We start from the raw sequence: 23,015 nt of genomic DNA, 5'->3' as shown, positions 1-23,015 counted from the left end.
GTCAAACTGCCAGTCCTCCCCAGCATAACTACTCCTCCATTGGACTGGCTGGAAAGGAAAAGGAGGTTTGGCTCCTTGTGGGATGTTTAATGTGCAAAGGGCACAGGCCCTGCAAACTTGTTCAAGAGTCTTGGAAAGATTTTTTTTCCCCAAAAGAGCCATTTGCACATTATTGAAAGTTTTTTGTTGCCAAAGTGGCAGGAGTCATGCAAAAGATAGCTAACTTTCCACTGAACATTTTAAGGCAGATGTAGGACCTCTCTCAGTTGATACCAGCCTCCGGGGCCTCATGTCCCAGTGCCCATTTCTATTCCTCTGGTGAGTACAAGGGGCTGGTGGCTTTGGATCCTCAGTGGGAGGATGAATTAAAGGAGGCTGAGGATGCTCTGCTGGGAAATTTCCTAAGCCATTTATAGGAGAATTATCCACTGAGGGGCTCACAAGAGCCAAAATAGCAGGGCCTAGTTTGCATTTTTGGCAGAGATTCTGATCTTCTTTTAAAGCCATAAAGGCCTGGACATAGGGTACCTCTGACCATTTACCCTGTCACCTGCAAAGCAGGTCCAACTGCAAGATGGTATTAAAATTAAGGCTACCATTTTCTGGCCAGCCTTCCTATAGTCATATAGCTTTGTATTGAGGCCATGCAGAGTTACAAAAGAAAACTACTATATTTTTCTTTAATGCCTGGGGATCAATCTTGTCCTAACTTTTGAGAATGCATCCAAGGGGTGAGTCCAACAGTGTGGAGTGTTGAATGTCCATCTGAAAAACAGAGGGAAGGCCAGGGGAGAGTGAGCATCCTCGCTCTCTGTCCATTCTTATCCATTATGAAAGGGGAAGAGCATCCTCTCCATCTCTTTCCCACACTAGGCCATGCATCTCTAGCCTGTGAGGAGCTTCACACTTCATGCACCCTTACTGCATGCTCCCAACTGAGCGGTGACCTCTTTCTCTCATTTGGTCTGCTGACCCCCCAGGTCCATAGGTCTCACCTCTAATTATAGATGACTGTGCCCAATTATAATTCCGTAGCTTTTTGCGATAACCCTCTGCATATAGGCAAAGCATGTCAAGGACAGTGAGGAGGGCCAGAGACAAGAGGGAAGTTGATTGGTAAATCCTGGAGAATTCAGTGGTAAGAACATGGAAAGAATATTGGGTGCTAGGTACATCCAGGAGACCCCTAGACCGAGACCATAGCACCCGAAATTTACCTAAATTCCTTCTGGAGGTGGACTTAGTGCAGAGGAGACAGTGACAGAGCATTCAAAAAGTCACTCTATTGGAGCCTATCTGGGAAGAGAGAGGACAAAGTAGGTGCATTGGCTAGCAAGAGAGATGCTGCAATGGCATAGGCAGCAGGACCAACTGTGAAGAAAGACAGGGTGGTGAGTCCCCAAAAGTCAGTTGTGAGAATGTGGAAGTAATCAGAAGCCTTAGGGTCTCTGTCAAGAAGAAAGCATTCTGTGCCTGGAGGGGCTCTGTTGGGCATTAGGTGGACATGCTCCAGCTGAGCACACAAAGCAGAGATGCCAGGGAGCTTGATCGGCATGCTCAGCATTCTCATACACTATGCTGGATAGGAGTAGACATGTGAGAGGAGACAGCAGGGAGCACAGCACTTACCTCACAACAGGATGCGAGTCACAACATCAAGAGATGTTGCCAAGCCTGGAGTTCCCAGAAAGTGTCCTCGGTTCTTGTCTTCTTGCAAGAAAGAATTCAGCCAAAAGATCGGTTAGTAAATCTAGCAAAAAATGTATTGCAGAAGTGACAGTACACTTTAAGAGAAGAGTGGGCCAACTTGGCTGGGAGCAGCTCCAATACATTCTGCATTTGATCTTTTTCCTCACTTTCTTCTTTGGGTTCCTGCCTTTGTTCTTGCCCAGTTCACACCCAGGCTTGGGGGACCCTCCCTTACTCTTGGTTAATGCACATGTGCAGAACCTGGTGATCAAGTCAAATTCTACCCAATGGTGGCATTGCTCATTACTATACAACCAGGAAGGTTGTATAGCCATCACATTTGTACTCACTGTTTCCACGCAGCTCTTAAGAATTCCCCTTTTGCCTTTCCCCTTTTTATCTGAATGTAGTTAACACATTCTGACAGTTCAACCATAGAATGAGTAATTACTGAGCACCTTAAGAGTCGTTTGGGGGTGTTCCTTCCCACATAGCTACCTTTCCTCCTGCCTGCTCATATCTGACTAACTGCCTACCCTAACAGTTGGATTGCAAGGTTCTTGTTCAATTGAACCTTGAAACATTGAAAGGGTCATGTCCCAGGGAGATGGGAACCCTGTGCAGTTTTACATGCAATTCTGAGTAGGAAGAACAGAATGGATTCTGTTTGGTCACATTTGCTATTTAACTACTCTTGATATCATTGCCATCTTAGCCATAAATCATTCAAGTGATGGTAAGATAGACATAAGTGAACTTCACTTTACAAATTCAAATATTGCTTTAAGTATTTAAAAACTGCTGTACGATTGCATAGCAACGGGCACATTTTACAACAATTGATATTAAAATGCTATAAGTACAATAGCAATTAAGGATGTACTCATGTAAGAAAATCACAAAACTTTAAACTGAAAAATAGAAGGAATCTTTTTTAGTGTTACAGGTTCATAGAATTCATAAAAAGTATTTATCTTGGATTCCTTTACATAATAATCATCCACATGTGGTTAGGTGTTTGAATATCAATCATTTATATCTGATTAGAAGTGGGAAACTTGAGATGCTACAGGAAAACTTTAAAAACATTATGAACCCAAGCCAAACTAAAATCAATTAGAAAGTAAGCCAAAGCATCTCAAAGTATACCTTTAGTTGTTAGGCAATACCATTCAATTTCCAAGATCTAACTTAAATGCAATTTTTACAGAAATTTAAAATGTGCCGGTTTAGTTACATGTATTGAATAAAGTTAACAAATGAATATCTCTTGACAATGAGAGCTCCAAGGACTTAAAAAAAAGCTGTAAAGTTTGTTTCCTTTCCTTAAAAACACAGATATTTATGACCTTTATTTAAAATACATAAGTCAATTAGACAACTCAATATTTTGCCAAAAAAATATAAGAATTATATCAGAAGTCTGAGAAGGAAAGAAAAAATGATGCTATACCTAACCTTTGACAAGTCGCTCTCCATTCTGGTATTTGAAGACAATGAGCTTAAGGTAGGAATTCTTAAGTTTTCTCTTGGAATATGTATTCTGTTGAGACCTAAATGTTCATTAAGATTTCCATTGCATGCTGACTCTAGGACTGGCCTTGTAGTATGAGAAGTAAATAAAGATCCGCTCCACTCTTTTTCTTGAAGAAGTTTGCTACTGACATCTGCTAGAATTTCTTTACGTCTATGAAGATTGCAAAACACAGATACTGAGTATTTTGGGGTTTTTTTTTTACAAATTATGTCTAAATGACTTGCATTGTTTAAAAAGTCACCATGAGTCAATGAAAGATACCACAAACCATGTTTTAACTCTGAAAATGTATGAGAGCATGTGTATTGTACACAGTTTTAATTTTAAAATTGTTCTAAAGAAGTACATGTACTCCTAGAGGATTTTAACAAGTAATTCAAACAAAGTAGGGAGGGAAGAGCAAAAGCTATCAATGATGTATGGATTAACAGGTGACAGTTGTTGCCTTCTGAAATGGCTCAACTTATAAGATTCTTAAGGATGCCATTAGAAATACTAGTGCTTAGGCTGGGCATGGTGGCTCACGCCTGTAATCCCAGCACTTTGGGAGGCCAAAAGGGGTGGATCACTTGAGGTCAGGAGTTCAAAACCAGCCTAGCCAACACGGCAAAACCCTGTCTCTACTAAAAATACAAAACATTAGCCAGGCATGGTGGTGGGCGCCTGTAATCCCAGCTACTTGGGAGGCTGAGGCAGGAGAATCACTTGAACCTGGGAGGCGAGATCGTACCACTGCATTCCAGCCTGGGACAAGAGCAAAACTCCATCTCAAAACAAAAAAAAAGTAAAAAAGCAAATAAATACTTGTGTTTAAAAGGTAACTACATGAAATGATAAACGTGTTAATTTGCTGGACTAGAATCACCATTTGACTATGTATAAATATATTAAAACATCATGTGGTATTCCTTAAATATATAGGAGTACCAAAATATATCCAAAAATATAAATCCAAGCATATTTCACTCCAGTGAAATACCTAAAAGTAAAATAAAGCTAGAAATACCTGTACTTAGTAAGCCAGTTACAGAAAAAAAACTATCTCTCAAAGACACTTTCAAGCATTTCTTTTTACCACCCTTGTACATTTCACCTATTAGTTGAGAAGCATTTGGCACTGGGGAATCATTCAGAGCAACAATTCCCTGGGGAGAAGGAGATAGCCGAGATCAAAGAGAACTCAGTCATCTCCAAAGGCGATTTACTCCTAAAATTGTGACCCAGGCATCAGAAGTGGGACCTGCCCTTTTGGACTTCCAACCACCACCTCAGGCTGACCAGGGTGTTATTTTTCACCACTTTGTGAATTATACTTCCTTTCAACCCTGTGTTAATTATTCTCTACTTCACAAGTATGCCTTTATGTGGTGTGGAAAAACTATACAAAATACTTTGTTCCAAGGTGGCCTCTAATGATAATACCAAAGATCGCAATCAATGACAGTTAATTTACTGAGTGCCAGAATGTGCAGAGGAATAGAAGTACCTGACCCTTTTTCAGTTTAAATTGTAATCTTATAAAAAATAATTAAATTCATTAATATTTCTATATAGGGGAATGCTGACAAACAATTGTGTAACAATATCACTGTCGAAATTATGAAGCTTCAAAGATACTTGGCTGAAAGACTAACAGATCAGGTTAACTAAATAAGAATATTAAGGGGATAAAGAGCCATATAAAACCAAAAAACAGGCCAGGCACCATGGCTCAGGCCTGTGATCCCAGCACTGTGGGAGGCTGAGGTGGGCAGATCACTTGAGGTCCAGAGTTCAAGACCAGCCTGGCCAGGATGGTGAAACTCCAGCTCCACTGAAAATATCAAAATTAGCCAGGAGTGGTGAGAATATGAAAGGTCATACTCAGGAGGCTGAGGCAGGAGAATTGCTTGAACCTGGGAGGCAGAGGTTGCAGTGAGCCGAGATTGTGCCACTATACTCCAGCCTAGGCGACAGAGTGAGAATCCATCTCAAAAAAACAAAACACAAAACAAACAAAAAAAACACATCCAAAATCAGGGGAATGACATGAATTGTCCTGGATTAACTTTTTTTTTGAGATGGAGTCTCACTCTGTCGCCCAGGTTGGAGTGCAGTGGCATGATCTCGGCTCACTGAAACCTCCGCCTCCCGGGTTCAAGCAATTCTCCTGCCTCAGCCTCCCAAGTAGCTGAGATTACAGGAGCGTGCCACCATGCCCGGCTAATTTTTGTATTTTTAGTAGAGACGGGGTTTCACCATGTTGGCCAGACTGCTCTTGAACTCCTGACCTCAGGTGAGCCACCCGCGGATTAACATTTTAAAGGTAAGCTCCTTTACTAACATTATTTTCCAAAATTGTTTAATCTAGTTAGCTTTGGCTTCCCCCTAATCTCATAAACCTGTCTCAATAAAAATTATGCTTTTGAGGCAAATTAATGAGCTTTATTTATTTTCTATGATTCTGTGTTTTGACTTACTTGTTTAGTTCATCTGACAAAGATTCTCTAAGTTTTAATTCTTCTAGATACAGCTCCTTATATTTTTCCAATTCTGTTGTATTACCGTCTGCTTGTGAAGTTTTTGCTTTGTAGAGTTTGAATTCCAGCTCTTTAATTCTAAGTTCCATCTGACTTTTCTTAGTAGACTTCCTTTCCTCTGTTAACAACTGTAACTTGACATCAGCTATTTTCTGTATCTAAAACAAATTGAAAGGGCACATTAAACAAATAATTATCACCTGAATACTTATTGTGTATTTGGTTCTTTTTGTTTTGGGTCGGTGATCTAGAGAGCATTTCTCAGTATGTGAAAAAAGCAACTGAAGTTTAATATATTTATTATGAGTATCAACTAAATTAATAATTTAATCTGAATTGTAAAAAAATGAAATCATGCTTATGGTAGTACTCACGAAATGTAACACTCCAGGTGGAGCCAAGATGGCCAAATAGGAACAGCTCTGGTCTACAATTCCCAGCATGAGCAACGCAGAAGACGGGTGATTTCTGCACTTCCATCTGAGGTACCAGGTTCATCTCACCAGGGAGTGCCAGACAGTGGGTGCAGGACAGTGGGTGCCGTGCACCGCGCACAAGCCAAAGCAGGGCAAGGCACTGCCTCATTCGGGAAGCACAAGGGGTCAGGGAGTTCCCTTTCCTAGTCAAAGAAAGGAGTGACAGACGGCACCTGGAAAATCGGGTCACTCCCACCCTAATACTGTGCGTTTCCAACGGGCTTTAAAAACGGCACACCAGGAGATTATATCTCCCAACTGGCTCCGAGGGTCCTACACCCACAGAGCCTCGCTCATTGCTAGCACAGCAGTCTGAGATTAAACTGCAAGGCGGCAGCGAGGCTGGGGGAGGGGTGCCTGCCATTGCCCAGGCTCGATTAGGTAAACAAAGCAGCCAGGAAGCTCGAACTGGGTGGAGCCCACCACAGCTCAAGGAGGCCTGCCTGCCTCTGTAGGCTCCACCTCTGGGGGCAGGGCACAGACAAACAAAAAGACAGCAGTAACTTCTGCAGACTTAAATGTCCCTGTCTGACAGATTGGAAGACGGTAGTGGTTCTCCCAGCACGCAGCTGGAGATCTGAGAATGGGCAGACTGCCTCCTCAAGTGGGTCCCAGACCACCGAGCAGCGTAACTGGGAGGCATCCCCCAGTAGGGGCAGACAGACACCTCACATGGCCGGGTACTCCTCTGAGACAAAACTTCCAGAGGAATGATCAGGCAGCAGCATTTGCAGGTCACCAATATCCGCTGTTCTACAGCCACTGCTGTTCTGCAGCCATTGCTGCTGATGCCCAGGCAAACAGGGTCTGGAGTGCACCTCTAGCAAACTCCAACAGACCTGCAGCTGTGGGTCCTGTCTGTTAGAAGGAAAACTAACAAACAGAAAGGACATCCACACCAAAAACCCATCTGTACTTCACCATCATCAAAGACCAAAAGTAGATAAAACCACAAAGATGGGGAAAAAACAGAGCAGAAAAACTGGAAACTCTAAAAAGCAGAGCAACTCTCCTCCTCCAAAGGAACGCAGCTCCTCACCAGCAATGGAACAAAGCTGGATGGAGAATGACTTTGACGAGTTGAGAGAAGAACGCTTCAGATGATCAAACTACTCCGAGCTACAGGAGGAAATTGAAACCAACAGCAGAGAAGTTAAAAACTTTGAAAAAAAATTAGACGAATGGATAACTAGAATAACCAATGCAGAGAAGTCCTTAAAGGACCTGATGGAGCTGAAAGCCAAGGCTCGAGAACTACGTGAAGAATGCAGAAGCCTCAGGACTCGATGCGATCAACTGGAAGAAAGGGTATCAGTGATGGAAGATGAAATGAATGAAATGAAGCGAGAAGGGAAGTTTAGAGAAAAAAGAATAAAATGAAATGAACAAAGCCTCCAAGAAATATGGGACTATGTGAAAAGACCAAATCTACGTCTGATTGGTGTACCTGAAAGTGACGGGGAGAATGGAACCAAGTTGGAAAACACTCTGCAGGATATTATCCGGAGAATTTTCCCAATCTAGCAAGGCAGGCCAAATTCAGATTCAGGAAATACACAGAACGCCACAAAGACACTCCTTGAGAAGAGCAACTCCAAGACACATAATTGTCAGATTCACCAAAGTTGAAATGAAGGAAAAAATGTTAAGGGCAGCCAGAGAGAAAGGTCAGGTTACCCACAAAGGGAAGCCCATCAGACTAACAGCTGATCTCTTGGCAGAAACTCTACAAGCCAGAAGAGAGTGGTGACCAATATTCAACATCCTTAAACAAAAGAATTTTCAACCCAGAATTTCATATCCAGCAAAACTAAGCTTCATAAGTGAAGGAGAAATAAAATCCTCTACAGACAAGCAAATGCTGAGAGGTTTTGTCACCACCAGGCCTGCCCTAAAAGAGCTCCTGAAGGAAGCACTAAACATGGAAAGGAACAACTGGTACCAGCCACTGCAAAAACATGCCAAAATGTAAAGACCATCAAGGCTAGGAAGAAACTGCATCAAAAATGAGCAAAATAACCAGCTAACATCATAATGACAGGACCAAATTCACACACAACAATATTAACTTTAAATGTAAATGGGCTAAATGCTCCAATTAAAAGACACAGACTGGAAAACTGGATAAAGAGTCAAGACCCATCAGTGTGCTGTATTCAGGAAACCCATCTCACGTGCAGAGACACACACAGACTCAAAATCAAGGGATGGAGGAAGATCTACCAAGCAAATGGAAAACAAAAAGGCAGGGGTTACAATCCTAGTCTCTGATAAAACAGACTTTAAACCAACTAAGATCAAAAGAGACAAAGAGGGCCATTACATAATGGTAAAGGGATCAATTCAATGAGAAGAACTAACTATCCTAAATATATATGCACCCAATACAGGAGCACCCAGATTCATAAAGCAAGTCCTTAGTGACCTACAGAGAGACTTAGACTCCCACACAATAATAATGGGAGAGTTTAACACCCCACTGTCAACGTTAGACAGATCAATGAGACAGAAAGTTAACAAGGATATCCAGTAATTGAACTCAGCTCTGCACCAGGTGGACCTAATAGACATCTACAGAACTCTCCACCCCAAATCAACAGAATATACATTGTTTTCAGCACCACACCACACCTATTCCAAAATTGACCACATACTTGGAAGTAAACCACTCCTGAGCAAATGTAAAAGAATAGAAATTATAACAAACTGACTCTCAGACCACAGTGCAATCAAACTAGAAGTCAGGATTAAGAAACTCACTCAAAACCGCTCAACTACATGGAAACTCAACAACCTGCTCCTGAGTGACAGCTGGGTACATAACGAAATGAAGGCAGAAATAAAGATGTTCTTTGAAACCAACTAGAACAAAGACACAACATACCAGAATCTCTGGGACACATTCAAAGCAGTGTGTAGAGGGAAATTTATAGCACTGAACGCCCACAAGAGAAAGCAGGAAAGATCCAAAATTGACACCCTAACATCACAATTAAAAGAACTAGAAAAGCAAGAGCAAACACATTCAAAAGCCAGCAGAAGGCAAGAAATAACTAAAATCAGAGCAGAACTGAAGGAAACAGAGACACAAAAAACCCTTCAAAAAATTAATGAATCCAGGAGCTGGTTTTTTGAAAAGATGAACAAAATTGATAGACTGCTAGCAAGACTAATAAAGAAGAAAAGAGAAGAATGAAATAAGATGCAATAAAAAATGATAAAGGGGATATCACCACCGATCACACAGAAATACAATCTACCATCAGAGAATACTACAAACACCTCTACGCAAATAAACTAGAAAATCTGGAAGAAATGGATAAATTCCTCGACACATACACCCTCCCAAGACTAAACCAGGAAGAAGTTAAATCTCTGAATAGACCAATAACAGGCTCTGAAACTGTGGCAATAATCAATAGCTTACCAATCAAAAAAAGTCCAGGACCAGATGCATTCACAGCCGAATTCTACCAGAGGTACAAGGAGGAGCTGGTACCATTCCTTCTGAAACTATTCCAATCAATAGAAAAAGGGGGAATCCTCCCTAACTCATTTTATGAGGCCAGCATCATCCTGATACCAAAGCCTGGCAGAGACACAACCAAAAAAGAGAATTTTAGACCAATATCCTTGATGAACATTGAGGCAAAAATCCTCAATAAAATACTGGCAAACCAAATCCAGCAGCACGTCAAAAAGCTTATCCACCATGATCAAGTGGGCTTCATCCCTGGGATGCAAAGCTGGTTCAACATACGCAAATCAATAAATGTAATCCAGCATATAAACAGAACCAAAGACAAAAACCACATGATTATCTCAATAGATGCAGAAAAGGCCTTTGACAAAATTCAACAACCCTTCATGCTAAAAACTCTCAATAAATTAGGTATTGATGCGACATATTTCAAAATAATAAGAGCTATCTATGACAAAACCACAGTCAATATCATACTGAATGGGCAAAAACTGGAAGCATTCTCTCTGAAAACTGGCACAAGACAGGGGTGCCCTCTCTCACCGCTCCTATTCAACATAGTGTTGGAAGTTCTGGCCAGGGCAATTAGGCAGGAGAAGGAAATAAAGGGTATTCAATTAGGAAAAGAGGAAGTCAAATTGTCCAGGTTTGCAGATGACATGATTGTATATCTAGAAAACCCCATCGTCTCAGCCCAAAATCTCCTTAAGCTGATAAGCAACTTCAGCAAAGTGTCAGGATACAAAATCAGTGTACAAAAATCACAAGCATTCTTATACACCAATAACAGACAAACAGAGAGCCAAATCATGAGTGAACTCCCATTCACAATTGCTTCAAAGAGAATAAAGTACCTAGGAATCCAACTTACAAGTAATGTGAAGGACCTCTTTAAGGAGAACTACAAACCACTGCTCAATGAAATAAAAGAGGATACAAACAAATGGAAGAACATTCCACGCTTATGGGCAGGAAGAATCAGCATCATGAAAATGGCCATACTGCCCGAGGCAATTTATAGATTCAATGCCATCCCCATCAAGCTACCAATCACTTTCTTCACAGAATTGGAAAAAACTACTTTAAAGTTCATATGGAACAAAAAAAGAGCCCGCATCGCCAAGTCAATCCTAAGCCAAAAGAACAAAGCTGGAGGCATCACGCTACCTGACTTCAAACTATACTACAAGGCTACAGTAACCAAAACAGCATGGTACTGGTACCAAAACAGAGATAGAGATCAATGGAACAGAACAGAACCCTCAGAAATAATGCCACATATCTACAACCATCTGATCTTTGACAAACCTGACAAAAACAAGCAATGGGGAAAGGATTCCCTATTTAATAAATGGTGCTGGGAAAATTGGCTAGCCATGTGGAGAAAGCTGAAACTAGATCCCTTCCTTACACCTTATACAAAAATTAATTCAAGATAGATTAAAGACTTGCATGTTAGACCTAAAACCCTAAAAACCCTAGAAGAAAACCTAGGCAATACCATTCAGGACACAGGTATGGTCAAGGACTTCATGTTTAGAACACCAAAAGCAATGGCAACGAAAGCCAAAATTGACAAATGGGATCTCATTAAACTAAAGAGCTTCTGCACAACAAAAGAAACTACCATTAGAGTGAACAGGCAACCTACAAAATGGGAGAAAATTTTCACAACCTACTCATCTGACAAAGGGCTAATATCCAGAATCTACAATGAACTCAAACCATTTACAAGAAAAAAACAAACAACCCCACCAAAAAGTGGGCGAAGGACATGAACAGATACTTCTCAAAAGAAGACATTTATACAGCCAAAAAACACATGAAAAAATGCTCATCATCACTGGCCATCAGAGAAATGCAAATCAAAACCACAATGAGATGCCATCTCACACCAGTTAGAATGGCAATCATTAAACAATCAGGAAACAAGAGGTGCTGGAGAGGATATGGAGAAATAGGAACACTTTTACACTGTTGGTGGGACTGTAAACTAGTTCAACCACTGTGGAAGTCAGTGTGGTGATTCCTCAGGGATCTAGAACTAGAAATACCATTTGACCCAGCCATCCCATTACTGGGTATATACCCAAAAGATTATAAATCATGCTGCTATAAAGACACATGCACACGTTTATTGTGGCACTATTCACAATAGCAAAGACTTGGAACCAACCCAAATGTCCAACAACGATAGACTGGATTAAGAAAATGTGGCACATATACACCATAGAATACTATGCAGCCATAAAAAATGATGAGTTCATGTCCTTTGTAGGGACATGGATGAAACTGGAAAACATCATTCTCAGCAAACTATCGCAAGGACAAAAAACCAAACACCACATGTTCTCACTCACAGGTGGGAATTGAACAATGAGAACACATGGACACAGGCAGGGGAACATCACACTCCGGGGACTGTTGTGGGGTGGGGGGAAGGGGGAGGGATAGCATTAGGAGATATACCTAATGCTAAATGATGAGTTAATGAGTACAGCACACCAACATGGCACATGGATACATACGTAACAAACCTGCACATTGTGCACATGTATCCTAAAACGTAAAGTATAATAATAATAAATTTAAAAATAATAATAAATAAAATAAAATAAATGTAACACTCCAAAGAATAATAAAATAAATTTAAATTCTGAAAAATTGAGCAATATAACTTAAGAATACTTCAAGAGTATAGCATAATTTATAAATCACATTTTTCTTTCTCTATTAGTCTTGTTTTATGCAACTTGTCTTAGCAATCAAATGATTCACTAATGAGAATCATTATTATAGAAGATCAGTTTAGTTACAATTATGATGGCAAGTGAAATATTTAAAGAGAGAAACAGATACCACCTTCCTTCTAGAAATGTACCAAACAGTTATAAGAGAAGTAGAGGAAACACATACAATGTATGTATCCCAAGTATAATATGCACTGAAATGAATGAAGGCACCTTATTGATAATAAACCAACCTGTAAAAGTAGACCAGCAGTTGCTAATTGTTCTGCTATCTCCTGCCTTGCTCTTTCTTCGAACTCCCGTTTATGGTGTTCCAATTCACCACGTTCTAACACATTCATTTCCATGTGACTTTTGAGGTTTACTAGTTCTTCTTCCAACTTCTCCTGATCCTTCTGTAGTGTTTCACGTTTCTCTTGCATTGTTTTCATATATAATAATGCCTGTTGAAGAACTTCAATCTCTGCATCCACATGTAGACCTTTTGAAGATGCAGTTTCCACTGCTTCTGTAAGATCAGCCTGCATGAGTAAAATAATATGGTTTGGTAATGAAGAAAGAAGACAGAATAGTCTAACATAAAATAATCATTTTTGAAATTAATTCGGTTGCAATAAAATGTTATCTATACTGCAGTAGATTCTTAAACCATGAATCCTTGAATTACTTAGAAAATCAAAAACAAATTTAAAACCACCAGGAATCACAAAAACATATGTTTCACACACATCATCTTTGCCACAAAACATTTTTACGTGATACTAGGTTTTCATTTCCCTCTTTAAAATTGCTCCAAGTCACTTCTCTTCTTTTTTTTTGTTTGTTTGTTTTTGAGGTGGAGTCTCGCTTTTGTTGCCCAGGCTGGAGTGCAGTGGCGTGGTCTCGGCTCACTGCAACCTCCGCCTCCTGGATTCAAGCGATTCTCCTGCCTCAGCCACCTGAGTAGCTGGGATTAAAGGCACCTGACACCATACCCAGCTAATTTTTTGTATCTTTAATAGAGATGGGGTTTCACCATGTTGGCCAGGCTGGTCTCGAACTCCTGACCTTGTGATCCATCCACCTCGGCCTCCCAAAGTGTTGGGATTACAGGCGTGTGCCACCACACTCGGTCTAAGTCCCTTCTTAGTACAAAGTCTCTTGCCCCCTCACACCCTTTGTCATTCCCCGTAATTTCTAAAAAAGCTTTAGGGACACCATATTAAATTATCCAGACCTAAGCCAATAAATCACTCTGAGAAGGAGACTTGAAAATAAGACTCTAATTAATGAATCTTTATGATAAAAACTCCAACAAATTAGGCATAGAAGGAACATATTTCAAAACAATAAAGGCCATATATGGCAAAGCCACAGCTAACATTACACTGAAAGAGGAAAAGCTGAAAGTCTTTCCTCTAAGAACTGGCATAAGACAAGGATACCCACATTCAGCACTCATATTCAACACAGTATTAGAAGTCCTAGCCAGGGCAACTGGGTGAAAAAAAAAATGAAGGGCATCTAAATTGGGAAAGAAAAATTGAAATTTCTCTTTGCATATGACCTAATCCTGTATATAAAAAACCTAGACTCCTCCAACAAACTCTTAGAACATTTCATCAAATGGCTACAGAATACACATTCTTCTCATCGGCACATAGAACATTCCCCGGGATAGACCATATATTAGGCCAGAAAACAAGTCTTAGCAAATTTCAAAAACTTAAAATCCTATCAAGTATCTTCTCAAACCACAATGGAACAAAACTAGAAATCAATACCACTTACAATTGCTAAAAAATAAAAAAATACTACTCAGGAGCAAATTTAACCAAGGAAGTGATAGAGCTCCCCTGCAAGAAAACTACGAAACACTGATGAAAGAAATGGTGGAGGACAAAAACAAATGGAAATATATCCCATGCTCATGAATTTAAATAATTAATATTGTTAAAATACTACCTGAAGGAGTCTACATGTTAAATACAATCACTATTAAAATACATATTAGTCTATTTTCACACTGCTATAAAGATACCACCCAAGACTGGGTAAAATGTATTTAAAAAGAGGCTTAATTGACTCACAGTTCTGCATAGCTGGGGAGGCCGCAGGAAATTTACGATTACAGCAGAAGGGGAAGTAGGCACATCTTACATGGTGGCAGGAGAGAGAGGAAAAAGTGAAGGGGGAAGAGCCCCTTATAAAACCATCAGATCTCGTGAGAACTCACTCACTGTCATGAGAACAGCATGGGGGAAACTGTCCCCATGATCCAATCACATCCCTCCCTTGACATGTGAGGATTACAGATCTCTTCCTCCACACATGGGGGTTATAATTTGAGATGAGATTAGGGTTGGGACACAGAGCCAAACCATATCAAAATATCAATTACATTTTTAACTGGGGAACAAGATGACCAACCAGATGCAGCCAGAAACACCTCCTCCACAGAGAGAAAACAAAATATTGAGTAAACCATCACACTTTGAACAGATTTTTTGGGGGGGAAAGCACTCAAAGTCAACAGAGAGGCAATGCAGACACTGAGTTTGAAGAGGAAGGATGCTGGGAAGCCAGATGGAGTCACCAATCACCAGGACCAGCTCTTGGTCCAGAATTGGACCTAAGGAAGGAGAGAGTGAAGGAACTAGGAGTCACACAATCCTGCCAGGGACCTCTGAGATCCTAGGTACAAGAGATCCCATGATACACACAGACATTTGAATTGGCAGGGGGAACTGCCAGGAGAGTAGGGAGAGGCAGAGCTTGAACATGCATGGAGCCCAAAAGGTTTCATGCATGAGGCAGCTGCAGGAAAATATGAGAATAGGCACCCATCCCCCAAGTCTCTCCATCTTTCTGAGTCACTTTAGCCTCTGCTGACAGCCTGACTAGGAGAGACCAGCGCTGCCTTTCCCAAGGGCCTGGAGTGCATCTGATTTGCACACCCCCTTGTTTGCCGGTCCATTCTCTGGCTCCTGCCTGGTTGCTCCCTCAAGGGTGTACACATAGCACAGCCTCCACTGCCCCACCTGAGCGTTTTTCTGGCAGCCTGAAAGCAGTTTGCCCACTCCAGTACAGCCAACGCTTGGCCTCAGGGTACCAGAGGATATAGCTATGAGACCCATCCCACTTCCCAGGGTTTGAGTGCACAGCTAAGGGGTATTGAGCTGGTATCTGTGGCCTGAGCTCAAGTCGGGGTTGCACCCCCACTCTCAGAACACTGAGAAGAGTGAGGCACAGATTCATGTGCTGGCATGGAAGCTGGGTGTGCCTCCTTCTGCAAGACTGGTCTGGGAAAAGCATAGCCTGTTGGATAGCCACAGACTCCATCCAAGGGAAACCTGTGGCCTGGAACACATATCAGGCCAAAGATTTGGGTTCAGAAGGCTTGGGACAAAACTAGCTCATCAGGCCTTACCTAAAAGCACACATCACAGAAAACCTGATCAGGGAAGCATGAGTTGTATGGTCCTCAAAGCCAACTGCTGAGCAAAAAACTCCAGGCTGTGGGTACCATACCAGCTGCACACCCATGGCACTACCCACCCTGCCCAGGGGACCTTCACCCTTGACCCACAGCATCCACAGACACCTGCAGACATACCCCATATCCCATTTAGACTCTTCCAAGCACAGGGAATCAGCAGGTCCCTGGAGATTTGGAGGACTAACCTTTGGCTCAGGCTGCCCCTAAAGCAAGCTTGTCCTGGGCCCATCAGCTGCATGCAGACCAGGAAGACTTTGAATGTGGCCCAACACACATTTGTAAATTTTCTTAAAACATTATGAGATTTTTTTTGCAATTTTTTTTAGCTCATCAGCTATCGTTAGTGTTAGTGTGTTTTATGTGTGGCCCAAGACAGTTCCTCTCCTTCCTATGTGGTCCTGAGAAGCCATAAGATTGGACATCCCTGGCCTTAAAGATGAGGGCTGTGCAGCTGTCCAGGGACTTCTTTGGAGCTAAGAAAGAGGGAGTATGGCACCAGTGATTGAAGGGGATTCTCTGAAGGCTTGGGAACAAACTTTGTGAGAAAGGCATTTCTTGCCTCCCTGCCAACTGTTTCCCCCTCCTCGGAGGCCTGCTCCAAACACACTGATATACAAAAGAGTTACGCAGCTGAGTAAGAGCCTATCTACCAGCCCTTACTCCGAAGCACCATCTACGGGATTGAAGCCAGAATTACACCACCAAACAAAATTAATTCCTTAAACACAGTTAGCCCGTGAAAAGCAATGCAGGAAACTAGCCACAACTAAGAAATCCATAAAGGCCAGGTGCGGTGGCTCACGCCTATAATCCCAGCACCTTGGGAGACCAAGGCAGGTGGATCACCCGAGGTTAGGAGTTCAAGACCAGCCTGGCCAATATGGTGAAACTTCATCTTTTCTAAAAAAAAAAAAAAAAAAAAAAAAAAAAAAAAAAAAAAAAGCCTGGTGTAGTGGCAGGCAACTGAATCCCAGCGACTTGGGTAGCTGAAGCAGGAGACTCACTTGAACACGGCAGGCGGATGTTACAATGAGCTGAGATCGCACCACTGCACTCCACCCCGGGTGACAAGAACAAAACTTCATCTCAAAAAAAAAAAAAAAGAAAAAAAGAAAAGAAAAAGAAAGAAATTCATAAAGATCCTTGGCCTTCTGAAAGAACACAGAAACTAAACCAATGAACTGTTCCAACATACACAACAGTCAAACACTCAAGGGAAGAATAGGAACATAGAAACCAGAAGTCATATCCAAATGACAGCAATTTCAAAAAGATAAATAAACACTAGCCGTCTCAGATGAGAAAGCATCTATGAAAGAAGTCCAGCAATTCAAAAAGTCATAGTGTTTTCTAACCCTCAGAGGATCACACTAGCTCCTCAGCAATTGATCCTAACCAGATTGAAATGCTGAAATGATAGTCTTAGAATCCAGAATCTGGATGGTAAGGAAGCACAATGAGATCCAAGGGAAGGCTGAAACCTAACCAGCGAAGCCAGAAAAATAATTCAAGAGTTGAAAGATGACATAGCCATTTTAAGAAAGAAGAAAACTGGGCTTCTGGGATTGAACAACTCACTCTAGGAATTTCAAAATACAATTGGAAGCCTCAACAACAGACTAGACCAAGCAGAGGAAAAAACTATAGAACTTGATGTCTGGTCCTATGAATCAACCCAGTCAGATGAAAATAAAGAAAACAGAATTTTTAAAAGTGAACAAAACCTCTGAGAAATATGGGATCACATAAAGATACCAAATCTATGACTCACTGGCATTGTGGAGAAAGAGTAAGTAATTTGGAAACACATTTTAGAATACAGTCCACAAAACTTTCTCCAATCTCATTTAGAGAAGCTGACATGCAAATTCAAGAAATTCAGCAATAAGATACTATACAAGATGGTCATTCCAAAGACACATAGTGAAAAGCATCCAAAAACCAATGTGAAAGTCTTATGGCAGCTAGAGAAAAGGGTCAGATCACATACAAAGGGAACCCCATCAGGCTAACAGCAGACTTGTCAGCAAAACTTTACAAGCCAGAAGAGTGTTGGCCTATTTTAGCATCCTTAAATTCAAACCCCAAATTTTATATCCTGTCAAACTAAACTTCGTAAGTGAAGGAGAAAAAAATCTTTTCCAGACAAGCAAATGCTAAGGGAATTTAATACCATTAGACCAGCACTACAAGAGATCCTTGAGGGAGTTCTAAACACGGACATGAAAGAACAATACCTGCAACCACAGAAACACACATAAGTACATAGCTTACAGACCTTATAAACAAATATACATTGGAGACTACAAAGCAACCAGATAACAACATCCCGGCAGGATAAAAATCTGACATATAAATATTAGCCTTGGATAAAATGATCTAAATACTCCACTTAGAAGGCACAGACTGGCAAGTTGGATTAAAGAAAATCAAGAATCAACCATCTGCTGTCTTCAAAAGGCCCACCTCACATATAATGACACCCATAGGCTCAAAGTAAAGGCATAAACTAAGATCTATCATGCACACAGAAAACAAAAAATCAGGGGTCATTATTCTTATATCAGATTAACACACTTTAAACCAACAACAGTTTTTAAAAGGGACAAAGAAGAAGACGATAAATAATGATACATAGTGATAAAAGAACTCAATTCAACAAGAAGGCATAAATATTTTTAAATATATAGGCACCCAACCTTGGAGCATCGGATTTCTAAAACAAGTACTTCTAGATCTATGAAAAGACTTAGTTAGCCACCCAATTATAGTTAAAAATTTCAACACCTCATTGGCAGCATTAGACAAATCGCTGACACAGAAAAGTAACAAAGACATGCTAGAATTAAATTTGACATTTCACCTGTTGAAATTAATTGACACATAATCCTCCACCCAACAACCACAGAATGTACTTTCTTCTCATCGGCACAGGGAACACACTCTGAGATCGACCCCACATGCTCAGCCACAAAGCAAGTCTCAATACATTTTTTTAAAACTGAAAGTATACCAAGCATAATCTCAGACCCTAGTGGAATAAAAATAGAAATCTATAACAAGAATTTCTCTCAATGTCATATAATTATATGAAAATTAAACAACTTGCTCCTGAATGACTTTTGGGTAAACAACAAAATAAAGACAGATATTAAAAACTCTTGAAAATAAATAAAAACAGAGACAGAATATGCCAAAATTTCCGGGATACAGCAAAACCAGTATTAAGAAAAAAGTTTATAGCACTAAATGCAGACTTCAAGAAGCTAGAAAGGTCTCAAATTAACAACTTAACATCGCACCTACCAGAACTAGCAAAACAAAAACCAAATAACCTCAAAGCTAGCAGAAGTAAAGAAATAACTAAAACCAGAGCAGAACTGAATAAATTTGAGACACAAAAATCCTTACAAGTAATCAACAAAATGAGATCGATAGCTAGCTAGCTACATTAACAAAGAAAAAATAGAGAAGATCCAAATAAGCACAATCAGAAATGGCAAAGACGGCATTACAATGGATCCCACAGAAATACAAAATACTATCAAAGACTATTATGAACACCTCTATGCACAGAAACTAGGAAATCTAGAGGAAATGGATAAATTCCCAGAAATACAAAACCTCCCAAGATTGAACCAAGATGAAATTAAAATCCTTAATAGACAATAACAAGTTCTGAAATGGAATCAGTAATTTAGAAACCTAGTAACCAAAGAAAAAGTCCTGAACCTGATGGATTCAGAGCCAAATTCTACCAGACATACAAAGAAGATCTGTTACCAATCCTACTGAAACTATTCCAAACAATCGAGTTTGAGAGACTCCTCCCTAACTCATTCTATGAATACAGCATCATCTTGACATTAAAAGCTGAAAGAGATGCAGTGAAAAAAGAAAACTGCAAGCCAATATCTCTGATGAACATAGACACAAAAATTCCCAACAAAACATTAACAAACCAAATCCTGCAACACATCCAAAAATTCACTTTTTTTTTTTTTTTTTTTTTTTTGAGACAGAGTCTTGCTCTGTCGCCCAGGCTGGAGTGCAGTGGCATGATCTCAGCTCACTGTAAGCTGTGCCTTCCGGGTTCACACCATTCTCCTGCCTCTGCCTCCCAAGTAGCTGGGACTACAGGTGCCCGCCACCACGCCCGGTTAATTTTTTGTATTTTTAGTAGAGACGGGGTTTCACTGTGTTAGCCAGGATGGTCTCGATCTCCTGACCTCGTGATCCACCCGCCTTGGCCTCCCAAAGTGCTGGGATTACAGGCGAGAGCCACCGTGCCCGACCCAAAATTCACTTTTTTACAATCTAACAGGCTTTATTCCTGGGATGCAAAGTTGGTTCAACATATACAAAGTAATAAATGTGATTCACCACATAAACAGAATTTTTAAAAACCATACGATCGGGCCGGGCGCGGTGGCTCACGCTTGTAATCCCAGCACTTTGGGAGGCCGAGGCGGGTGGATCACGAGGTCAGGAGATCGAGACCACAGTGAAACCCCGTCTCTACTAAAAATACAAAAAAAATTAGCCGGGCGTGGTGGCGGGCGCCTGTAGTCCCAGCTACTCGGAGAGGCTGAGGCAGGAGAATGGCGTGAACCCGGGAGGCGGAGCTTGCAGTGAGCCGAGATCGGGCCACTGCACTCCAGCCTGGGTGATAGAGCAAGACTCCGTCTCAAAAAAAAAAAAAAAAAAAAACAAAAAAAAAAACCATACGATCGTCTCAACAGATGCAGGAAAAACTTTCAGTAGACTTGCAATATTCCTTCATGATCAAAACATTCAACAAATTAGGCATCAAAGTAACATACCTGAAAATAATGAGAGCCACCTATGACAAACATACAGCCAACATCATACTCGATGGGCTAACCTTGGAACCATTTTCCTTCAGAACTGGAACAAGAAAAAGATGCCCACTCTCTCCATTCCTATTCAACATAGTACTAGAAGTCCTAGCCAGGGCAATCAGGCAAGAGAAAGGAATTAAAGGCATCCAAATAAGAACTGAAGAAGTCAAACTATCTCTCTTTTCAGATGATATGATTGTACACCTAGACAACCCTAAAGACTGTCAAAAGGCTTCTAGATCTGATAGCAATTTCAGTAAAGTTTCTAGTTACAAAATCAACATGCAAATATCAGCAGCATTTCTATACACCAATAATGTTTAGGGTGAAAGCCAAATCAAGAACACAATCCCATTTATAAATAGCCACAAAAAATAAAATACCGGGAAATGCATCTGACCAAATAAATGAAAGATTTCTACAAGAAGAACTATACACAATGCCAAAAGAAATCAGAAATTAAACAAACAAATGAAAAAAACCTATGCTCATGGATTGGAAGAATGAGTATCATCAAAATGCTTATACTGCCCAATGCAATCTACAAATTCAATCCACACTATTCCTATCAAGCTACCAACATTGTTTTTTCACAGCGTTAGGAAAAATGACTCTAAAACTCATGGAACCAAAAAAGAGCCACACTAGCCAAACCAATCCTGAGGAAAAAAAAAGCTGGAGGCATAAGTCTACCTGACTTCAAAATATATTACAAGGATACAGTAACCAAAACACAAGGTTTTGGTATAAAAACAAATACACAGACCAACAGAAAGAATAGAGAACCCAGAAATTAATCCACATATTTACAGCCATCTGATTTTTGATAAAATGTCAAGAACATCCATGGGGGAAAGAACATTCTCATCAACAAATAAGGTTGGGAACACTGGATATCTGTAGGCAGAAGAATGAAACTAGATCCTTATAGTTCTCCATATACAGAAATCTACTCTAAATGGATTAAAGACAATCGTAAGAACCAAAATTATAAAACTACTAGAAAAGAACAGAGCAGAAATGCTTCGGTACCTTGGTCTAGGCAAAGCTGTGATGACTAAAACATCAAAAACACAGGCAGAAATAGACCAATGAGACTATATTAAAATTAAAGTTTCTTCATAGCAAAGGAAACAACCAACAGAGTGAAGAGACAACCTGTAGAATGGAAGAAAATGTTTGCAATCTATTCATCTGACAAAGGTCTAATATTCAGACTATATAAGGAGCTCAAACAACCCAACAGCAAAGACAAAATTAATAATCTGATTAAAAAGTGGGCAAAGGATCTGAATAGACATTTCTCAAAAGAAGATGTACAAATGGCCAACAAATATATGAAAAAATACTCAACATCAGGAATCATCAGGAAATGAAATAAATCTGCAATGAGATATCATCTCACTACAGTTAGAATGGCTACTATCAAAAAGACAGAAAGTAAAAAATGCTGGTAAGGTTGTAGAAAAAGGAAACTCTTATGCACTGATGGAAGGAATGTAAATTAGTATAGCCATTAAGGAAAACAGTATGGAGGTTTCTTAAAAACTAAAAATAGAACTATAAAACAATCCAGCAATCCCACTACTGAGTATTTATCAAAAAGACAGAAAACAAAGCTATCAAAGAAATACCAGCACTGCCATTTTGATCACTATTTATAATTACTAAGATACGGAATCCACCTAAATGTTTAACAGATGACTGCATAAAGAAAATGTGGTATCTGTACACAATGGAAGACTATTCAGCCATAAAATAGAATAAAATTATATCATTCTCAGCCACATAGATGACCTTAGAGGACATTATGTTAAGTAGAATAAGTCAGGCACAGAAGAACAAATGCTGTATATTCTCACTCATGTGGGAGCTAAATTTCTTTAAAAAATGAGTTCGTGGTAGTAGAGAATAGAATTGTGGACATTAGAGGCTGGGAAATGAAGGGGAGTGGGGGATGGGGTGAGGTTGGTTAATGGATAAAAAATTATCACTAGTTAGAATGAACTCTAGTGTTCTGTGGCATTGTAGGGTGAATATGATTAACTATGACTTATTGTATTTTTTTGAAAGCTGGAAGAAAGGATTGTGAATGTTCACAAAAAAAAGAATGGTAAATGGTTGAAGTGCTGGATATAATAATTAACCTGATTTTATGATTATACATTGCTTACATGTATCAAAATATTACTGTGTATCCTATAAATATGTACAAATATACAT

The 23,015-nt window shown here is 40.2% G+C and overlaps 1 protein-coding gene across 8 annotated transcripts in view; it reads right to left on the bottom strand.

Moving 5' to 3' along the window:
• The window catches only part of LOC129457764 (coiled-coil domain-containing protein 144A-like), an 86,445-nt gene that overhangs the window by 3,298 nt on the left and 60,132 nt on the right, over positions 1-23,015 (bottom strand). For 5 of the 8 annotated variants that reach the window (XM_063612754.1, XM_063612750.1, XM_063612748.1 and 2 more), the window contains 4 exons: positions 12,686-12,973; positions 5,686-5,903; positions 3,148-3,376; positions 1,630-1,710 (listed from right to left, as the gene is read on the bottom strand). In XM_063612754.1, coding sequence (XP_063468824.1) covers positions 1,648-1,710; positions 3,148-3,376; positions 5,686-5,903; positions 12,686-12,973 — 798 coding nt within the window. In that variant the 3' untranslated portion in view covers positions 1,630-1,647. The remainder of the gene's footprint in view (positions 1-1,629; positions 1,711-3,147; positions 3,377-5,685; positions 5,904-12,685; positions 12,974-23,015) is intronic. The other 3 variants (XM_063612749.1, XM_063612752.1, XM_063612753.1) reach the window with 2 other exon arrangements.

Source organism: Symphalangus syndactylus, chromosome 11, assembly GCF_028878055.3.
Source record: "Symphalangus syndactylus isolate Jambi chromosome 11, NHGRI_mSymSyn1-v2.1_pri, whole genome shotgun sequence".
NCBI lineage: Eukaryota > Metazoa > Chordata > Mammalia > Primates > Hylobatidae > Symphalangus > Symphalangus syndactylus.
The sequence above is the reverse complement of the archived record's forward strand: the minus strand, read 5'-3'. Positions and strand labels throughout refer to the sequence as shown.